Source organism: Pygoscelis adeliae, unplaced genomic scaffold (assembly GCF_000699105.1).
Source record: "Pygoscelis adeliae isolate BGI_AS28 unplaced genomic scaffold, ASM69910v1 Scaffold108, whole genome shotgun sequence".
NCBI classification, from domain to species: domain Eukaryota; kingdom Metazoa; phylum Chordata; class Aves; order Sphenisciformes; family Spheniscidae; genus Pygoscelis; species Pygoscelis adeliae.
Window position 1 is genome coordinate 4,467,675 of NW_008825498.1, and position 22,262 is coordinate 4,489,936.

Here is a 22,262-nt window from a genome sequence, read left to right on the forward strand (position 1 = left end):
TTCAGGGCACTTCCAGGCACTTTAAAGCCTCAAGATGGCGCATTCATCAGAATACAGTGGCCATGCACCATACCTTATGAAAGCGGTTGGAAATTATGCCCTGTACTTGTAAGTGGCTTTTTTCTGCTCTTTGCAATCTTGATGTTTTCCTCCAAATCCCAGTAACTGACAGAAAATATTTCCACATATGAAAAGGTCAGGACAGAATTCAGCCTTTACTTTCAAGGAAATAAAGTGTTGAAGGTTCGTGTGAGCTGAAGGTGAAGGGCTTTTGTTGTTTGCTTTTTTCTGACTTGACACTTATTAATGCTGGTTCTCTTTTAGAAAGCAGGTGATGAAGTGGACGTAATACTGTTGGGCAACAAGTGTGATAAGGAGTCAGAACGTGTAGTTCCAAAACAGAAAGGAGAAAAGGTATCACTGGTACTTTCTTTGGGTTCTCCTGAGGATCTTAGTGTGTGACTGTGAGCTGTTACACTGAAAATGATAAAAAGCTCCTGAATTCCAAAAATTCTGTTAGGAATTGCTCCAGAAGAACAGTTGTGGAGTTCTGGAGTGTTGGGGTTTTTTTAAAATATGAGCAGAAATACATTGAGTAACTCCTAGCTGATCTCTTTAGAATACTGATTTTTATTTTAAAGGTTAAAATGTACTTTAAAAGTTTTAGGTGTTACGATAGGAATCTTATATTTTGAATTAAAACTAAAAATATTTTAGAGCCTGCATTTTCAGACTACTGTTTTAATGTGGAATACTAAAATGCAATGCATAATACATTCTGCATATTTTTTCTGGTGCCACCCATCAATGATTTTTTTGCTACAGCCTGACTATAAAGAACTATTCTGGCAGCCTGTGCACAGTGATCTGCATTGTCTATGAATAGCCCTAAATAATACTGGACAGATACATTTAGGGAACATCCAGCTCCCCTAGATCTAACTATATGTGTCATACAGCTGAGACTACAGTATAGTTTATACCTGCTGACCATGAGTAGGGGAAGAACTGGTGTTAAGTGGGGAGTGCTGTTTTAAAGGCGATGGCAAATTACTCTCACTGAGAACCAATGAGGAAATCCAGGAGCCATGCTATGGCAGAAGAAATTGTGATAATGACTAAATGTCGCGGGAGAGCGTGTCCTATATACCAGTAAATTTTGCAACTGCAACTGTATGCATCTGTTGTCTGGAACTGTTGTCTGAGCCCTTCTATTACGCTTTCAGGCATGGTAAGTCACACAGGATGTCTTGTGTTTAAAGAAAAGAACACTGATAGTTTCTTGCCAATTACATAATCCCAGATTAGGGAACTTTAAAAAATAGCATCACCTTTTCAACAGCATTACAAATAGGAACTTTTGAAAGTTCATTGTTCGTATGCAAGACACTTTAAATGTTAATGTACTGTGTACAAGGAATAAGGTTGCTGAAAAAGAGATGTATACTCTCACTCAAAGAATGCACTCTCAGAAATCTGAAGAGTCACTGGATGCATGTGCACAAGAGGGCAGTAGTAGGGTTTTGCATATGGTATTAACCGTGACATTTTCTGACTTCTGTGTACTTAACCATGCGATCAAAATATCTCTTAACGTAGTATTTTTTTCCGAAACAAATCATTACCTCCTCACCAGTGAGTCTGCTTTCTAGATTTCTCATGTGTTTTGAGGCAAGGCAACTCTTCAGTTACACTATTTCTTCTTTTAATGTGATTTACAAATGCTAAAGAATCTGACTGAACCAGCTGGAGAAAGATGCCATTAGCACAGAGCGAGCTAATAATTGTCCTCTCACTCCAAAGAAGAAAATATCCTTATTAAGAGGGGAAAATAGTTTGATATGAACTCTGCCACATAATAATTCATACTTACATATTTCATACTACCCTGTGAGTATGAGCTGTAAGTATTGTTCTGTTCAGAGTCTTGCAGAGAAGACCCCTACATTTTCTGGGAATCTTATCATTTATGTTGGCATTTCTATAACAATCTGTCATAACTGAGTGGCCATTGTGTGCCCCTTTATAGACTAATTTAATGCTGAGAAATTTTTTGTTTGTGTTATTTTGTAATTATATAATTTTGATCACTCAGAAATGGATATCTTTAATTTTAACACTATGAAGTGTTTTCTTGTATTAATAGTTTTTTATTCACTTTGAGAAAAGTTTGAACTCAACCTTCTTGGGCTCCTCTGTCCCCCGTCCCCAGTAACATTATCTTTTTCTCTGAAAAATAACTAAAAATGTTGAAGGTATATGACTTGGTAGAATGTGGCTGCTGTTCTCCTATCAAATCCTTCTAACAGAAAGAGCCAAGTAAAATATTACTCCTTTTTTTTCTTTTGCTGTCTTTTGCTGTCCTCATGTGCCTGACTTCAAAGCTGATTTTACAGGTACAATACAAATGAAAAAAAACTTTCTGCACATTTCAGACACATCTCTCTGATTGAACACTAAGAAATCCTAGCAGCGCTTTGCTAGGAAGTAGTATATTTTGAGTTAAAAGAAATGAACAATTGGAATTAAATTTCACCTTGGAAGAGATATTGGCATTACTTATTTTGTTATTGTAAGTAAGATATGAGCTTATTTCACTCAGGATCTCCAAACTGTTCTCAAGGATCATAAAAAATAACATTTCCCAGTCGCATAATTCCCATAGGTTTGTAAATGTATTTAGGTATTTTATTTATGGATCTATTCAAGATGCTTCCAAAGGCAAAAAAAAGTAATTCTTTGAATGTGCCTTTCCAGTTTCTTTACGAGAGGGAATAGCCAAAGCTGTGTTCATACTGCCAATTGCTTTAACACTGGACTGTTGGGTTTTTTTCCATCTAGCTACATTTTTAGAGGACATGCTTGCCACGATACTCATCAGTATGCACGGTGAATTGTAATAATACATGCATTAATGTTCTTTGACCAATATTGTGCACATACAGAGAAAATGGGAGTGCATTGATAGGTGTAGTAGGCAATGTAGTAACATGATACAGAGAAGGCTGAAATACTCAAGGTTTTTTAATTTAATTTTATTTTATTTTTCTTTTGCATTGGTCTTCACAGATGGAGCTTGCTCCCAGACCTCTGCATGTACTGGCATGGTTTGGGAAGGAGCAGGTCAGCCAGCAGTGGGAAAGCATTGGATTAGAAACTGCTTAGGAAAGTTGGATGTATCCATCGACACGATGAAGTTCACCCAATTGTGCTGAAAGAGGTGGTCAATGTGATTGGGGCCACTATCAGTCAACTCTGAAAAATCATGGTGGTTGGGAGACATCCCTGTTGACTAGAAAGATGCCAGCATGCCACCTATCTTTAACAAAGGCAAGGAAGAGGGCCCAGGGAACTATAGTCAGTCAGCCTTGCTTCAGTCAGTGGAAGCATCGTGGAGCATGTTGTCATCAAATCCTTTTCCAAGGACATAAAGGACACAAAGATAATCTGGAATTGTCAACAGAGGGCAAAGTGCGCTTTACCACTCTGGCTGCCTTATATGATGCCAGGAAATGGCAAGGGAATAGCAGTGGTTGTGATGTATCTTGAATTTAATAAGGCTTTTGTCACTCTCTCCCATGGCATCCTCGCTTGGAAGCTAGGAAATGTGGGCGGGACAGGTAGACCATTGGTGGACTGAAAATTGGCTGGACTACCAGAGGCAAAGGGTAGCGATTGAAGGCTGTGTGTCTGGTTGTTAGCTAGTACTGAGCAGAGTACATCGGGGTGTGTAGTGGGGCTCACATTGTTCAACATCTTAATCGGTGATCTGGCTGATGGTACAAGGAGATTTGCATGTGACATGAGGTTAAGGGGTGTGACTGGCACACCAAATGGAAGAACACCAATTCAGTGGAACCTTGATAAACTTGAGAACTGGGCCAACAGAAGCATCATGAAATTCAGTAAGAAGTGCAAAGATTTACACCTGGGATGGAATAATCCCAGGCATGAGTCACTACCCTGCACTGCAAAAGACTGGCGGGTTACAATGAACACCAGCTTGAATATAAGTCAACGGTGTTCTCTCATTGCTTAATAGCATGCTGGGCTACATTAGAAGGATAATGGATGGTAGACCTGGAGAGACTATTACCCCCCCTACTTAGTGCTGGCAAGGCCACATGGAATATTGTGTCCAGCTTTGGCTCTCCCTTTTCAAGAAGGGTGTTGAGAAACTGCAGAGGGTCCAGCAGACAGTTGCAAAGATGATTGGGGCCTAGTACCAGTAATCCATGAGGAGAACTGAGGGAGCTGGGTAAAGAGGAGGCTAAGGAGCCGTTATTGGTCTACAGCAATTGAAGTGTAGAGGAATGACAGAGACTCACTGAGACTCTTCTCAGTGGAGACAGACAATAAAGCAAAGGGCAGCAGACACAAGTCCTGGCTTGGGACGTTCAGGTTGGAGATAAGGAGAACCGGTTGCACTAGAAGGGTGATGTAGTCATGGAAGAGGGTCCCATAAAGGTTATAGAATCTCCTTCGTTGGCGGATTTCAAGACTCAGGTAGGCAAAGCTGTGGCTGACCCCATATCATATGGGCAGTAGTCCCATTTCAAGTGGGGTTATCTTTCCAAATTATTTCTGTGATTCCATGATTAAAATGGTTTGTGTTCATCGGAGTTTGTATATAGGTAGCCTCTAGGAATCTGTTACATGACACAAAAAAGAAAAAACGAATATTTAATAGTAGATTGTGTGTACTTTATAAGCTGCAAACCAGTCGTCTTCACTTTATTAGCCCAGTATTTTTTATTGCCTGTCTTTTTCTTTATGAACCATTATGCATCATTGTTTTGCATTGACACTTGCCGATAGTCAAATGATCCTAACTTCCCATAACAAATTGCTGCAGTACCGAAGACAGTTCACAGCAGTCAGCTGGAGTTTTAGGATCCCTTATGAAGCAGTCTGTCTTAAGAAACAGGCCAGAACTCATCTTTATTTTCAAAATTACATTTTCTTACAGCATTTTGGAAAAGAAACCATTTTGCTTACTTTTTTTTCTACCTTTACTATAATCTTTATTATATTTTGACTAAAACTTTGAAGTCCAATTCTTGTACCTTCATGCCTGATTTTGGAATTTTTGTAAAGCATTGATTTGTTACTTCTAGAGCTCATTGAAAGCAAACATAACTGCCAACATTAGACTTTTTATCCTAATGGAGAGCCTTCCCAATAAATCATTAAGTGGTCAGTAATTATAGGATTTTCTATACATTATAAGCAGTAGGGTATTTTCTTTGCGTGGAATCGTCTTCTCGAGGTGTGTACCAAGAAGGGATCCATTGCAGAGGGAATAAATAGACTCTCCCACTGTGTTTTTCTGGCAGATATTATTCCTACCTTGGCCCCCTCCCTTGGCAGGCAACGATGCAACTGTTTTTCTCCATGTATTTAACTGTATAAATTAGAAAAAGTTTAGACCTTAAAAAGCTATGAATTTTGTTGTGTTTTTTTTTCCTCATGCCAACATATCTCTAAGCTATCTGTAAGGGAAATACACTGGAAAGGAGAGAACATGAGTAAATTAAATAAAATCAACCAATGTAAAGTCTATGCCGCCCTTTTCTTCTAAGTATTGTCTCTCTTCTTGTATTACTATAATATATTTTGACATACGTACGTGTTCTTTGCTTGCCTATTATCTCTGTGCTTCTCTCTCTCTGGTAAAAAGGAGCATCTCTTTTTTATATTTCATCATGCCTCTTTTTCTATGGTTTTTGTCACATTTTTATCTATACCTTTATGCAGGCACTCCATTAGTTTCCTTTAAATAATTGCCTAGGGGACAGTTCATTTTCCAAATAAATCAAAACACTGAGAACAGACCCAGTAGAGTTTATTCTTATTTACAAGTAAATATAGGTTAAAAAAGCTGTTTTGAAATGCAACAATTTAAGATGACTGTTTTAAGAGTTACCTGAAATTTATAAACTGAGGGTGAGTATAGAGTACTTTACTGAGCTGACATTTACTTCATCAGTGTTTATATAGCATGTTAGATGCTGTCAGAACACCTCCATATCTCTTGCTATTAGTATTAAGAAGTGTTTTTTTCCTAAAGACTGTTCATCCCATTGCCTACATTTGTTTTTCAGCTTGCTTGGGAACATGGAATACCCTTTTTTGAAACCAGTGCTAAAGATAATGTGAACATTGAGCATGCATTCTCAGTCTTGACTAAGGAAATACTGGAAAAGGTAGGCTCCTTTTTTGAGTAGAAAGAAAATGGGAGATTTCTCTTGACAGATTGGGTAAACAAGGTTGTAAATAAAGAAGAGGTTTAGCAAAGCACAGCCACTGCTGTTTTTGCATTATCGAGTTAATATTTTGGGGGGATCCTGTAGCTGTAAACATATAGAGGAGGAACATGGGGGAGAAGAATTATGGGAGAAGAGAACAACAAAAGACGGGAGCAGGTAAAATACAGTTCAGAGAGAAGGTTAAAATTCAGGAAAACTGCATTTGTGGCTTTCCTTCCCATGCTTTTTTTCAAGGGAGAGGTTAACAGCTCTAGAGTGGTTCCACTTCTGTGCCAGGAAGATTCCTTTTCCCTGTAGGTTTCTGCAGAATATGCACACTGTGAATATGCTGCATGCTGATGGAGTGAGCGGACCTTTTATGTTCAGCAATCAAATGTTTTATCCAAAGTTCATAGCTGTTTGTTTGGATGATTTACGCTAGTGCTTTTGAAGTTATTAGGACCTAAAGATTTGAGTTAATTAGTGATAGAATCAATATTGTCGCTGTCAGAGTCAGCATCTCTAACTACCTCGAGTGTGTTGGCTTAAAGGTCCTTAATCCTCAGAGTTGCAATACTTTTGTAGGACTGAATTATTGTTAATTAGCTCTGAAAATGTTTTGCATCGCAATTTATTTTCAGACAGTTAGAATATTATTTTAGACATTAATGGATGTTCTTCATGCAATGCATTATCATTGCCATTCATCACCAATATTAGTTATACAAAACTAACCTTCTATTCCGAATACTCTTGAAGTCATAATAAAGATAAATGAGCAAAATTACTGACAAAGTCACAAGTTGCAGTCTTTTGATTAAGTAGCCATAGGGGATGGTCAGAATAATAGCTCAGGGTTGGACTGCTTCTAAATCAAGGTCCTGTCATATTATACAATAACACAAGCTGTAGTTGGTTATTTTGGGGGAGAAAAAAGAAGAAAAAAAAGCTTTTGATTTCTTTAGCATGAAAATGAAGCTCAGCAACTAAACAGTCAAATACTGTTTAGAATAGGAAGATAATGGCAGGTCCTTGAATAGTTGGTAAAAAGTCTCACGTAAGATAACTCTGATTTTCTTGTAAATGAAAAAGACATTGTCTACTGTAAATAGAGAATATATTTGTTAGTATGAAGCATGAAAACTACAAAACAGTAGCTACGATCATAACTGCTGCAAAGACAAATATGTGTGAAGCGAGCATTTCTGCACAGTGCGTTTGGGTAAGATCCGAGATAATTCTCTGCAGTGTGCAGAAATGATATTTGGGTATTTCTCACATTAAGATTGCCTGTGCTTATTTTATTTTAAGTGAAACTTCAGTATTCCTACTCATCCTCATGAAAATTCATGGGTTTTGTAGTGTGGACACGCAGACAAATTCAGGCCACATTGAAAATGTTATACCGCTGCATGGCTTTAATTAGAACTGCTTGAGAATACAGTTGTACAGTCTGTGTGCATGTATGTGTGTTTGAAAAATATGTCCGTAAGAATTTGTCAAGTTTGTCTGTAGTAACATTTCACCTTATCTAAAAATGTTTGCAATCCCTGATGGGGCATCATGTACCATTACTTTGGTGTATAATTTGCCATTTTTAATGCAATGCATTTGTTGATTTAAACAAGGACTCCTTTAGCCCAATTGGTTTTGCCACTGGCCTGATAAGAAAGAGTTCACAGTAAAAAAAATAAATCTACCATACAGTTTCATCATGGTTTTCAGGTTCGACAAAATAATTTGCTTGCTCACAAAACTGTGAAATCTGAATGTAGTACTTGAATTTTAACTTCTTCTAACTGATGAAATTTTGGAGAAGGGAAAATGCAGTAGGAAGCGTGACTAGTAGCTGTGAAAAATGACTTGATAGATGCCAGTCTGAGATCACTTCAGTTGTACATCCATTCTGTAGTGGTAAAATATGTACTTGCTGATTGTAAAAAGGAGATACAGCTTTGCACCGTGTTTTGGCCCAAGACACCTACGTCTGAGGTAGCAGGACGGCAGGCCTCCCTTACTTCTGCAATAGGACCACCTGTCCCAGACTGATGAGATGCTTCAGTGGAAGCATGCCATTGCTTTGCCAGCCCCACAGAGGAAACTCGTTTTAAGGAACTCCCTAGAAAAGTCTATTATGGCCATGCTTTTGGGAAGTAGGTGGTGGTCATTCAGAAGTGAGAGAGATAGGCAGGGCAGGCTGGCAGGCAGTAGGCCATTTTCAGATGCATTGCAGCAGGCTGTATTAATCTGAGGACATCTAGGATTTTTTATATACACACTTGTTCACCATATACGGGCATTTCTTTATTAACTAAATCTAAAGAAAACACTCCTGTAGATGGGGACGATCAACGTCTGGAGTTATAGAGCTCATACAGAAGTAATGAGCTTCTTGATTCCCTTGAAATTTATAACAAGTTGTGGTTCAGTGGAGGGTTGGGAAAAAACCACATTAAAATGTGTCAGACATAAAAAAAAAAAGGCAAGTTTGTATTGTCATTATTTTGTGCTGCATTTTCCTGTCTCTTCTTCTGTGGTTTTACTTGTAGTGGGCTTAAGGGAGAGAGAAGACTTCTGTATCCCAGCGATTCAGATAACTAAAGCGCTGCTTGACCTTTCAGATGTTTATCATCTCAGCCAGTCTATGCTGGGTCTTAATCCTATAGCTCTAACTTACATGGGTAGTAGTCTCATTAAAACAATCAGATGTTATTTGACAGCTTACATTGGTAACAGCTAAGGAGTCTTGCCATATTTTTGAGAACTCATGATTTTCAAACCAATCAGTTAATAATAACTGATTTGATTGTATTAGAAAGGCTGCAGTGGAAACGAATGTTAATGACACAGCTTATTTCAGAGGTTTGCTTAGACATGTTGACAAATAACAACGGTATTTTATTTATTCACAATTCTTAAGAGTCTCGGATATGCCTAAACCTGTTCATTAATGGATGGCAGCTGTTCCTTAACAGTGCTTCTGGTTGCCAGTGAACTATTTGTACTTGTGAGTCAGTCCTCAAAAAACAACCAAAACCAAAAAAATACCACCCAGAATGCAGTTAGTATTTGCACTTTTGTGTTGCTTGGTTTCATGGCTGACGAACAGTGCTCTTCTTAACTAGCTTTTTAAAAAAATATTACAAGCCTTTGCATTTCTGTCTTTGTGGGTGTGGTGGTTAGTATTTTTCTAAACTAGGAGCAGAAGGAGGGAAACTGTGTTCAACAAAAAGAAAAATAAATGAAGTTTTTGCCCTTTTCTGAAGACTGCTATAAAACTAACCAAAACTTATGTTCTGCCTACCTCCCAAGAGTGATTGACTACTAAGATTGTTTTAATATAATATTAAATAAACATATATCTGCTGAGCAGAGAACAGTCAAAATCCATTTAAGAACTTTTCCCTGTGCTGTTGAGAGTAACATTTAATGTTTAACAGCTGGATGTCATTTGAGATAAACTTTCAGAAGTAGCTGGCATCAATTCTTTCCTTCCTTGATCTCTTTACCTTCCTCTCCTACGGCAACAAGATTTTTGAGATTACACTGTGTGTCCAATTCCTTTGCTCCTAACGTACCTTTGGAACTTGCTAGCTGATTTTAAACAAATTTGACAGGTCAAACTAAAAGATAATTAAGCTCCCAAGGAGTTCCTTGAAAATAAGGTGTTGGGCGGAGCAGAGACCCAGTACTCTGCAGAAGGAAAGTCTCCAGCGTTAGTTCACACAGTATTAGACAGAGATGACTACACAGAGAGACTGAAAAATGCTTCAACTAGCCACTCCAGCTGGAGCTTGCATCGCGGATATCCAATTTAATTCACTGCAAGACCCAAATCCATAGGAAATCAGATTTCATTATTGCCAAGGTTCATGGAATTGTTAGTTTGTCCAAAAGATCCCTGTGTCTCCAGCAGTGCACATTCAGTGTTTCTTTATTATCTTCAGTCACACATGGAGCCCCAGGCTTTATTTGCCCTTTATTTATCTTGTACTGACCACAAAATACTAATTTCTTCGTGAGGTTTTTCATAATGCTTGTAATGCTGTATTTTAGATCTATTTTAGACTTTTATCTTCATAACGTTCTTAGTAACATTAGGTAGTATATTCAGCATTGCACACATGGGAACCAATGTACAGAGATTAAAGCAAAGAGGATAAATGATACCAACTCACTTAGTGCTGGTGCAACGTAGGGCATAATTTTACTACACTATCACCTTGTTTAATTAAAAAAAAAAAAAGTCTGTTCTGGACATTGAATGAACCAGATATTCTTCTGGAAACAGTAGCATATAATTAGGTCATGTAAATCAAAACTTAATCATAATGCTTGAGTATAGGGGATGAGATTCATCTTAGTGTGCAACCTTAGCCAGCTAAAATTTACGTGACTGGTTTGGTGTGGTTGTTTGGAATCACGTCTATTCAATGAAGAGAGATGCATCTTTTTAGGATAAAATTGTTTTCTGGAGGTGCCTTTCTCTCTCCATCGATTATAGAGGACTCCATATCTCAGCCTATATGGTTTCATATGATTAAAGTTAAAGAAATTAAACTCCAGGAGACCAAAGGAATGTTACACACTTCACTTACTTCTGGCATTTGCTGCTTCTGCAAGATCTTGACTTTGAAGCCAAATTGCTCTCTTAAATAGGGTTTTGGAGGTGCAACTATATTAATCCTTACATAGATGATCTGTAGGGTTGAGGAACCCTAGAGTAACAGCACAGCTGTCTTCTCAAGTTTGTGAACTAACTAATTGCAGTTCAACATTGTTATAGTCTACGTGGTATTAACAGAAGAGGGAGATAGAGACCCATACTTTGCCAGTGGGTTAGATGTTTTAGACATTGTGGCACAGCAGGCTTTGGGAGCAAGGACTTCATCCCCATTTCTTGAGGAGGGTGTTCTGCAGCAGTTAGATCCTGCTGTGTCTGACCCCATATCCTCTCCTGCTCCTGTTCCTGTCCCCCCAGTGGTTGCTTTCCCTGCTAATATATCCCTAGCTCTTGCTTGATACCGCTTGTGCCTTGTCCTGCCCATTCCTGTTGCGAGAGGACTGTCTTGCATTTCGAACAAGTAATTTGAATTACAGAATACAGGGAAAATACACGTCAAGAAAATGGCAAGGCTGATCTTAATAACTGAGCTCTCTCTACTGGCGGTTCAGGCACAGAAGTCACATGAACTTGGTTGCATGAAGTTCTCTGCCATGCTTTGCCAGTCTTTGTCAACTATCACTGTTAAATATACAAAATTATTGCGGTCATTAAGTGTGATCATTTTGTCATTAGAGAGAATAAAAATCCCTGAAATTTCAAGATGTTATAAATAATAGTAACTTCAGTACAGTCCCTTCTGCTTGTTTCTCTGAAGCCCATAGATAGGCACTCCAGGTCTGCCTATCTTGAGGACACTAAATGTATAGGGTAAAATTCGTCCAAACCCATAGTGAACCCCACCTCCGAAATAACTAAACCAGTATCAAAATACCAAGAAGTGGTGCTGGAGTAGGTGAATCCAACTTGGTATGACACTGCTAATCTGAGCAGTTTTCCAGCAAGGAACAGGCAGCTGATCTTAACTAAGATTTATAAATTTACTCCATTAGAAGCCATTCAAAGAGCTTCCCTTATTTTTTGATGATACTTCCCTTTGTATACCAGCTTACCTTTTTTTCCCTGATTAAAAAAAAAAAAGGACCTCTTATCACAATTCCTGTGTCTAGAAGTTAGGTATCTATTGCACACCAGTGATACAAACTCTGCTTAGAGCTGGGGAGGCGAGACAGCCGGCTGTGGAGAGCACTTCATCCTGTCTGATCTTCTCCACTGACTCAGCAGAGAGCTTAAAACCAGCTTAAACAGATGCCTGCCTGTTAGGTGGGACATGTCTGCTGCGCTATTTAACAGAAAAAAATAGTGTTTGATAGCAGGAGATTTCAACGTCTTACTCAAATCACTGCAGGGTAGAGCGGCATCTGTGTCTGTGGCGGTATTTTCACAACCCCACTTTGCCCAAGATGCTGAAGTGGAAATCTGAGCTTCTCAGTACCATTTTGGTTCTTCTCACCTTCTCACAGTTTTCTACTGTTTGCTGGCTGGCTTGTCAGGCAGTGAGTTCCAACAGGCTGAGCTGAAATATGAGCTGGAAGTGTTAGTGTTCAGGGAACCCTGAAGAAGGAATGCTGCCCGCCTTGTTCTCGCAAGTGGGAGAGATTTGCATACCTCCCTGCTGTAATTTCAGGAGAGGAGGGTGCCCCACCTATTCAAGGCTCGGCTGAAGTTGAGCACAACGTGGGATTGCTTGATCCTTCCTTCAGCGCTTTACACAGGACTCGTAGTATCTCTTCAGGTTATGAATATGCACTTTTAAAAGGTGCGTATAGCACATTTGCTTAAATGAATCCCAGGCCCTTATTTGCTTGATGAAGATCCTGTATAGAATAACGTTATCAAACTGAAGTGATCTTAAAGTCCTCAACTCTTAAATGGCTTTTAAAACTATTACCTCTTCTTTATTTGTGGAGAGGTGGTTCTTGTCTTTATGTCCTGGTTAATTTGTTGATGAACTACTATCAGATAATGATTTTACAGATTATATGACCCATTTCATTGTCAAGTATGTTTCACCATTCTTAATCATTTAATACTGAGGATCTTTGCTAAGGATACATGAGCAGATTACTTGCCACCCGAAAGTACTATTAAGTAGTAAAGTATTTGCAAATAAGCATCTTCACTGTTTAAGGAACACGCAAGTTTCTCCCCTTTAGCTGAAAGCATGAAGTTAGATGTAACCTACAACACTTTCAAATTACCTGTTTCCTCTAAAGTTAAGTAAGTGAAACCTGAATTCTGAAATTGTTCAAACGGGGATTTTTCTAGAACTCTTTTACTACTTAAACTGAATTTTTTTCTGAAGGAGAAGAAGCAGGGGTGAAACAAAACCTACTTGGCCTATGTCCACAATAATCAATGCTCAGTGTTATTTCTTGGTCTCAATAGAGTAAATTTAAATTTCTTAGTGTACCATTATCTTCCAAAGCTTTTTATTTTTCCCCCTCAGAATCTTATCTCTAAACCAGAGTGGTGTCTTGTTGCTTGAGATGACAAGGTTATGGTTGTGTGCTTTTGATTCTGCTTTGCTCCCTCTTTTAAAAAGGTCTTCGTACTTTCCATTTACTGTCTACACTTGAAGACTATAAAATACCGTCTCTCTCTAGCACAAATCATAATGGCTAATGCCTGCACTCAGGAACGGGCTCAGCCGCTCTCTTGGTGGGGATGGCCCTGCCACAGGGCAACCAGCACGCTGGAAGAGCTAAAACTATGGCTACAGAAGGAAAAAGGAAACAAATTTCATGCATCTTCTCCAGAATTCTAGGTAGTGTTAAATATTCTCAGCAAAAGAGGCATAGGGCTTATTGTAACATGGGGGATGGGGGAACCTTTTCTTTTCCCCTCGTTTTGATTCAGCTGAGTAATTTTAGGTGAACCTTTCTGGATGTAGTCAATGTTCAACTACCCTGTGACACTGTATGTGTAAGTTCTCAATTCTGAATCATGATTAGCATTGTACTACATGATGCCTTTTTCCCCCCTTTTCCTTTTTTTTCCTGTGCTTTGAATTTCATGAATGCCAGCCTAGATAGCTGTTCTCTCTGGAAGCTTCTCTTTATTGTCAGGAAAGGTTGTTTATGGCTGTTGGGTTTGGGTTGAGAGAGGAATGTGGTGAATCCAGTGGTTGCACTTACTTCTCTGTGTATCATTACATACTTGGTAAACCTTGCCAAGAAGCAGGCAGGAGAATGGCAAGTAGAGAGGTTAGGGCTTTTTTTTCCCTAGGCATGTGACAATATTCTCTATGTCTTTGTGTCTGAGTTCAGGGTTGAGTGTTCATAGTTTTAGAGTACAAGATTGCAACATGTACTCGTACTGTATTGCACAAGTGGGTTTGATTGTTCTCTGGTCAGCACTAATTATCTAGTTGGGTTTATTGCTGAAAGGAAGAGTCCTGGCTTTGCTGTTTTTTTTTTTTTAATCTGCTTTTGCAATCAGTACATAAATGTTTTACAAGGGTGGAGTGCTATTTTGATAGTTTATCTTGATAAAGACTGAGTTGTTTCCATTTGGGGGTATTCCTGGTTATTAAATAGAGGCAAGAAAATAGAGAATTTTAGTGAATTTCACAAAACAAGTTAACGTCCTTTATAACAATTAATAGCCTGTGCCTTTTTTTAATGGGTACTGATGTTCTATATTTCCCTGTTCCTTTCAACTGGATTTTTGCACCCCATGCTCAATACTTCAAAGATTAGTGTACTTAACTGCAAATTAGTGAAAATTGGTGTAGTCAACAGAAGAACCTGTACATCTAGAACAATTCATGTGAGTAAAGATTTACATGATCAGTTCATATGGTTTGTAGTGTCTACTCAAAAGACACTTTCTATCATCTGTCACCTTCAGAGTTGGGAGAGATCTTTGAGGCAGCTAGAGAATGTAAATATACCAAGCTGGGACTTGCATGGGCATCAGTCTCCGTTTAATTTATTAGAAAACTGCAACCTTTTAATTAAATATTCAAAGGAAAAATATATCCAGTGACCCCACCAAATCTTTTACCTATTAAAATACATGAAAATTCAAGCTTTTCAACTGTTCTGTTCTAGTTATCTTAATTGTTTGCTTTTGTTTGTTTTACAGAAAACCTGTTTATTATATGACTTAGATGTTGTGGCTTTAAATGAAAGTAAGAAGAGAACCTGCTGTGCATTCTGAAATACTGTTTCTCATTCCATTTTCTCTTGAGAAAATATTAACTATTGCAAAGGAACATACAAGATTTTAAAAGTGAGACTGTAATCCCACAACAGAGTATTTAGGCATCCTTTGTATTACACAAACTTTGTTGCCAGATGTTTTGATATGTTTATATTATATTTTCATATTTTTAATGTGAAGTTAAAACAATTATCTGACTTTGAAATTATTAGATGCATCACAGGATGACTGCATTTGCATACAAATGTTTGCAGAAATGAAATCTAAGTGTACTAATTTTCTCTTATTAAAAAAAAATTACCTTGACTTTTTTTTTCTGTGTTATTTATACCAGATTTGTAATGTAATGAACATTGACATCATCACACAGGCAACCTTCTGATATATGAAATCACTTATGCTATCCACCAGATAACGTCTCTTTAAGTAGCTGATACTTACTGCAGTCCGCTAAGATAATTTTCTGGGAATTTTTGGCTTTGTTTCTTTTATATCCATTTCAGAAACATTTGTGTTACTTGAATACCCTTGAACAGGGAGGCTGCAAAGGTGAGGGCTGAGAGAAAAGAATAAGCCGTATACAAGATCAGTATGTTGCTGAAGCTGAACCTTCCTTAGAAGGCAGAAAACATGGAATGACAGAATGCATCCAGTAATAATTATCTTGCTAATATAAACTTTTACCGTTCTATAAAATAATTCATGCGGGTGTTAGCAGCATACCTGCATTTTCCTTTTGTCATAAATAATCACACTATTAAAAGGGTATGCAGTGCTTGTTAGATATTGTGAGATATTTATGTTATTTTCTTAAAGTAAAATACATCGGCTATCTGCTTCTGCTCATTTAGATCTGTTTTATACCGGCATGTAATAGCTTTAATTTCAGTGGAGGATATCAGATTTTAGTTAAATTTAAATGAGGGCAGAATCAGGATGCCAGTTTCTTTCTCTTTAATCCAAAGCAAAGAGAACACAAATCAAACCTGCAGGACATGCACAAAACAAACACAAGTCGGGAAATCTAAAGAACTGTGGTGATTATATTGTCTTTCTATTAATTTCTTTTTTTGCCTGGGAGAGGTGGTTCTTGCTGATTATTAAATTTAATTGTTTTATCACCACTTGTGAATGAATACTGCTACTGTGCAAAATTGTGTTGTGAGCTATCCCAGCACATCCAGAATAACTAACTCCACTGGCTTATTGTTCTGGAATGTCACTACCCTCCTGACATACGCCCGCTTCTTTTTTGAGGGCTGTTTGCAGATTGTCATAATATCAAGTTATTACTAAATTTGGTATTGAGACAGTGAGCTCAACGGGAAAACGCTTTCTGAAGCACATGGGATCTGATGTGCCTGAGCATACTGCCAGGTCACTGTGCCACTAGGCCATTTAGTATGCTTGCAGACGGGGTGCGAAAGGATGGGAAGGACTACATATTTACAGCCGCTCCTGACGACTCATCGTGGCCAGTCACTTAAGCTAGCGTTTAGAGCAAAATCTGAAAACAAGGAACAAAGGCTAATCCCTGCCTTAGTTACAACCATAGCAGAGGAAGAAGATAGTGCTGGAAGGGATATCGAGAGGCTGTCTAGGTCCTCGTCTTACCTCGGCCTCAGGTCAGCTGTCCCTGCTGTGCTGCAGGAAGATGTTTAGAGACCTGCAGTGATGGAGATTTCACCGTCTCTCTGAGTGGCGTACAGGCCTTACTTAACTGGCTTGGCAAGCAGGAAGTTTCCTAATACCTAACCTAAACCTGTACACATGGAAAGCAGGTTCTCTCTTTCCTCTTGATGTAGGTGAACACCTCTGCCTGCCCTCTCTCTTCTCTTTAGGCCAGAGGACAACTGTTCCTTCTACCTTCCCTTGTAGCTTGAGTTCTCAGAATCCTTTGCCATTTTTGTCTCTCTCCTCTCGATATTTTTGAGTTGGTTCTCAACTATCCTGGAGCATAGACCTGAAAACTGAGCATGCTAGTTTTAATAATAATGGCTGGAAAGATTAAAATTATTTTTTTGTTACTGTATTTATGATACTCCTATTTATGCATTCCAGCATCAGTATAATGCAAGATAGCCTAGCATTGCTTGTGATCCGTAATCTCTTTTCTGAAGAACTGCTTTTTTATCCTGGTACGTACTTGTGCAGTTGATTATTCCTTTGTATGTGTAGAACCTTCTGTTTCTCCTTATTTGGTGGCTTTTCAGTTTCTCCAATCTGCCAAGATCCTTCTGAATCATAATGCCATGCTCCAGCGTAGTTGGAGCCTTTTCCTGTAGATACGGTCTCCAAATGTGAATAAGTGTATTCTGTTCAGTCATCAAAGATGTTGATCAAAGTACTGAATAGTTCTGGATCCAAGATAGACCTCAGTGAAATCCCATTCAATGTATCCTTTCAGCTTGGGAGTACTAATTATTTCCAAGTAATTTTGCACTCATTTTATAGAATCATAGAATCATTAAGGTTGGAAAAGACCTCTAAGATCATCGAGTCCAACCGTTGACCCAACACCACCATGCCCACTAAACCATGTCCCTAAGCGCCTCATCTACCCGTCTTTTAAATACCTCCAGGGATGGTGACTCAACCATTTCCCTGGGCAGCCTGGTCCAATGTTTAACCACTCTTTCAGTAAAGAAATTTTTCCTCACGTCCAATCTAAACCTCCCCTGGCGCAACTTGAGGCCATTTCCTCTCGTCCTTTCGCCAGTTACTTGGGAGAAGAGACCGACACCCACCTCGCTACAGCCTCCTTTCAGGTAGTTGTAGAGAGCGATGAGGTCTCCCCTCAGCCTCCTTTTCTCCAGGCTAAACAAACAACCCCAGCTCCCTCAGCCGCTCCTCATAAGACGTGTTCTCCAGACGCCTCACCAGCCTCGCTGCCCTTCTCTGGACACGCTCTAACACCTTATATACTTGTCTAGACCATATTTTTTTTTCAGTTAAGAGCATATTGTATGAAACCCTATGATCCTCTTTCTTTCTACCCTATCCACAAGGCCTGTTACCATCTGATAGAAGTAGACCAGACTGATCTGGTATTATTTGTTACTGACAAACCCATGCTGTTACCTCTCATATCTTTACTTTCTAAAGCCTAAGCTTTAGAAAGCTTGAGTCTAAGAGCCTAAGCTCTTAGACTTCTGTCAGTGATGCTAGTAGTGAAATCACATCTGCCTTCTTAAATTGAAGACTGAGGTTAAAAAAGGCATTAAGGATACTGATGTCTCAGCATCACCAGTCATTAGGTGATGATTAAATGGTTTTCCCCCTCTATGGAGTAACAGACCAATTTTTTCCTTGGTCATCTCACTATGCATCTTTCCAACATCCTTGCTATCTTTTAAATCCAATTTTCTAACGTTTTGGGACCTTATCTTTCTGGGTTTGTCCATACATAGTCTATACATTTATTCATAATTTAGTAATTCTACTTTCTACTTTCTTTCAGGTCATTGAAGATCTTATGATTCAGCCAAGTTAGTCTTTATTTCACTTCCTCTCCTTCCTCTGTGTAGATCAAATTCTGCAGTTTTGCCTTCAGCAGTGGATCTCTGATGAACTTTAAGCTGTCCTGAACTCGCAGAAGTTTAGGTACTAGTTCTCTGACTTTAAGTCTCCATTTAGTTCTTCCTCGTCTTCCTAACAATGAAAATAGATAAAAGAGGGTCAGACCCATTCGTAATTTTAATTTCTTCTCTGTATAGCTAATCAAGATTTCAAATACAGGAATTTCTTCCATACATTTTTCCTTCTTGCAGTGTTTTCTACTACTCGTGGCTTAGTCACTGGCCCACCTTAGGGAGATGCAAATATTTAGGTTCCCATGCAATGTTTGCAGGATGCCTCACCCTTGCTAGCTGGTGCAGCATGCTTCACCTAACACCCCAGGTCGCATGAGTGCTCTCCTCTTCGCATTTTTTCCTCTCCTGGAGCAAAACAACTGCCTTTTTCTAAGCATATGCATTGTGGACGACATTCACAGGAGTGTGCCACTGGGGAGAAACCACCATTCTCACTAGAAAGGACCAAAACACCTCCCACCAAACTGGAACACTCTGTGTTTGGAGGCATTTTCCCAACTAGAAAACAGGGTGTAAGTTGAGAGCATCATCTTCATTTAGTTCTCTCCAAAGCTGGCTGGATGACAGCATTGCACAAATTCCCACAGATGGAATTTTTAGAATAAATAAAGGTTAAATAAGGGATTTGACTGGAAAAAGGAGGACACCTCTTACGGTGAAATACAAGATAAAAAGTGAATGTTCACACCAGACCCTCAGATCTCTTTAGAATACCTTGCATGAGCTAAGATTGCTTGGATTTTGCCAGTAAGACAGGATTAGTGTTCTCTTTCAAACATGAGATGCACAGACATCAACTATATCAAATGCATTGTTCTCTTTCCCTTTCCCCCTCGCCTCAGAGAAAGGTAGGTATTTAGGATCTGATTCTGAAATGATCACTGCATCTCCTGTTGTTTCCCATTTGACTTGTAAATACTTATTATGAAAATCAGGCCTTTGATACAAAGGCAAATCACATGTAGGAAGAAGGAATGCAAATTCATGGGGGTTTTTAAAGAAATACTGACAATGGTGGCTTCACATGGAACTTACTGTATAAGGCTTGGAGTTTTATTTGGTGTATGCCTACTACAGTGTAAAGCATGTTACCAGATTCATACTAAAATCAGTTTGTTGTGAACATCTCCATTTCAAATGTTAGCATAGATATGAACTGATGATGATCCGAAATGCTTTAAAAATCATTTTATTGGCAGTAAATATATACTAGAGATTTTACAGCCTGCTGCATAAACGTGTTGTGAAATCAACATGAAAGTCAGTCAATTCAAAATGCATTTAAGAATAATTTCAGGAATTATTCTGAGTCCCCCTGCCACTGCTTATGGTTTTATGGCGACAATTTGCTGCTGATACATAAAGACTGTCTCTGAACACTGCTTGAAAGGCACGGACACAAAACCTAAGACGTTGTGTAACTGAGGCCCTGGTCCTGAGGTGGATCTGCTCACAGGGATTCCTCTCGAGGTCTGATGGCTTCCTTAGCATTTTGCACTACTAGCAGACTGGTAAGAGATCACACTAAGGGACTAAGATGTTGCTAGACATCAGAGGAATTATTATATCTAAAGTGTTAATTATACATAAGGTGCAGTTAAAACAAGAAATCGTCTGAGGTTTGTATGTGCTGGTGATTTGAATACTGTGTATGTAATATTAGAATATATTTCAAGGAGGTTGAGCTGTAGTACAGTTAGGACCCATAACAAAGTCACTCCAAGAGCTCCAGTGAGACATTTAAATACTAGTAAGCTTTACGATATCTCTTTGCCTGGAAATAACTGCATGAAATTTAGATAGTATCTAGAAGTTACATTTTAAAAAAATGTATCTTGTTCCAGTAGGACGAGTAAGAGTGGGTTGGGTTTCCAGTGGTTGGGGAGAACACAAAACATGGTTATATGAAGAAAGACTTAAAAGCCATAGGACGTCTAAAACCATCTGAAGAATGAAAAAATCTTTAAAGAAAAATCAGCAGTAAGTACTTCTGTGTGAAAGATGCATTTCTTCCCAGACAGCAGAAGTGCACGATGTCCGAGAGAAGCATACGCTGTGAGACGGTATCTATCCGGGAATTAATGGTACCCAAGATAGTGTTTAAAAACAATTCTTGACAGGCTAGTGCTTCAAGTCCTGATGAATCCCAGTCTGACCTGATCTGCTTTGCCTTGTACGCTGCACCCAATAACCTCGTCAAACCAGAACGAGTTAAAACCATGCTTTTGCTTTCCATATTTCGACAATAATGCTGTTAGCTGTTATATTACTTTGCACTTCAATAGCTTAATTCCCTTAAGTTGTTCAAAGCATTTGGTGAACTTTGTAAAAGGGAAGCTACTTTGAAAAAAAAATCCAGTGTCATATTTTTAAAGCTGACTATTCTGGTAGGTAGGATCTAACAGCAGCATGACTGAGCGTAGAGACCGAAGGTTTTTCATAGTGCTGGGAAATCCCAGTGCCAAACTGCGTAGCTAAAGCATGGACCTAGATCAGGATGAGGTTCAAACCAATCCAGATCCATTTAACGCAAGATAACTTGGGTTTTCTGTAATCGTCTGTGCCGGCTGGCTTCCACGGTCTTTGTTTCATCTTGGAGAGCGTGGATCAAATCCCAGTCTCTGTTTGCAGCAGAGCAGAACAAGAGCGTGTCTGTCTCGGCCCTCCTTTCGCTCGCGGTGCTGCTGGCACCAGCAGTTACAAAGGCACGCAGCAGCGGCTGGCCCTTCACCCGGCGCGCGAGGAAGGGCGAGCGGCAGGAGAGCTCTTCGTGCGACAGCTCTTCCCCGAGCTCTGCCATCCCCAGCGGTCTCAAAGATAGATACCGCGGAAGATGGAGCCTGGGGAGAGATGTTAGCTGCGGATGTTTTCAGTCGTTTTACAAATCACTGAAAGGCACTTTTATGTTTCTAGTCAACAGTACGGCCTTAAATGTGGCCAAGTTTACTGCAATAAAATAAACAGTTTTGACACAAAAGTGAACAAAATAAACTTAAGCACAGTACAGTGCAACCACCCAGGAGTTAGTTTTTCTGGTTTTATTTCCCTGAGTTCCTGCAGTCTAGCCGTCTGGAGACAATGCATAAAAAATGGTAACATTGAACAAAATATCTTACGAAGACCACATAAGACTTCCTCACATAAGCCGCTTTGAAAAGAGAACTAGTGGTTGATTTTTAGATTTTCCCGTGGTCTGAAGACCCTCGAATACACAATATATGTAATACTTGCATATGCAGTAACAATGATAGAAGTCGAAGATTTTCCTCTTAACTTCTACGCACTACTCTTCATACTTCAAATACCCATCCATGGTTCACAGGTGAAAACTAAAGTAATAGATATGTAATCAGTGCCATCAAATTGGATTTTTTTAACATAGGATGAATTTCACAGGCAAAGTTCCTATGCTAAATTAAATAGTGCAAAGATGCAATGCAACCCACTTGCCCAAAACTGCATTGATAAATGAAGCGAGACATTTTATCTACCAACGGTAAATGCAAACGCGCATGCAGGCGGACCTCCGTCCCCTTTTGCAGGGAAGCAGCACGTGTAAATCCATGTGCTCGAAGAGACGCCACAGTCTCCAACCTGCGCACAGACCGGCGGGCCGCGAAACCCCGCGCC

At 39.1% G+C, this 22,262-nt stretch overlaps 1 protein-coding gene across 1 annotated transcript in view; it reads left to right on the forward strand.

Annotated features, from left to right (window-relative positions):
• Positions 1-20,881, forward strand: part of LOC103923193 (ras-related protein Rab-10-like) — a 54,091-nt gene extending 33,210 nt beyond the window's left edge. The window contains exons 4-6 of the mRNA XM_009331473.1: positions 325-414; positions 6,105-6,206; positions 20,753-20,881. Of these exons, the coding sequence (XP_009329748.1) occupies positions 325-414; positions 6,105-6,206; positions 20,753-20,881 (321 nt within the window). The remainder of the gene's footprint in view (positions 1-324; positions 415-6,104; positions 6,207-20,752) is intronic.
• The last annotated feature ends 1,381 nt before the right edge of the window (positions 20,882-22,262 follow it).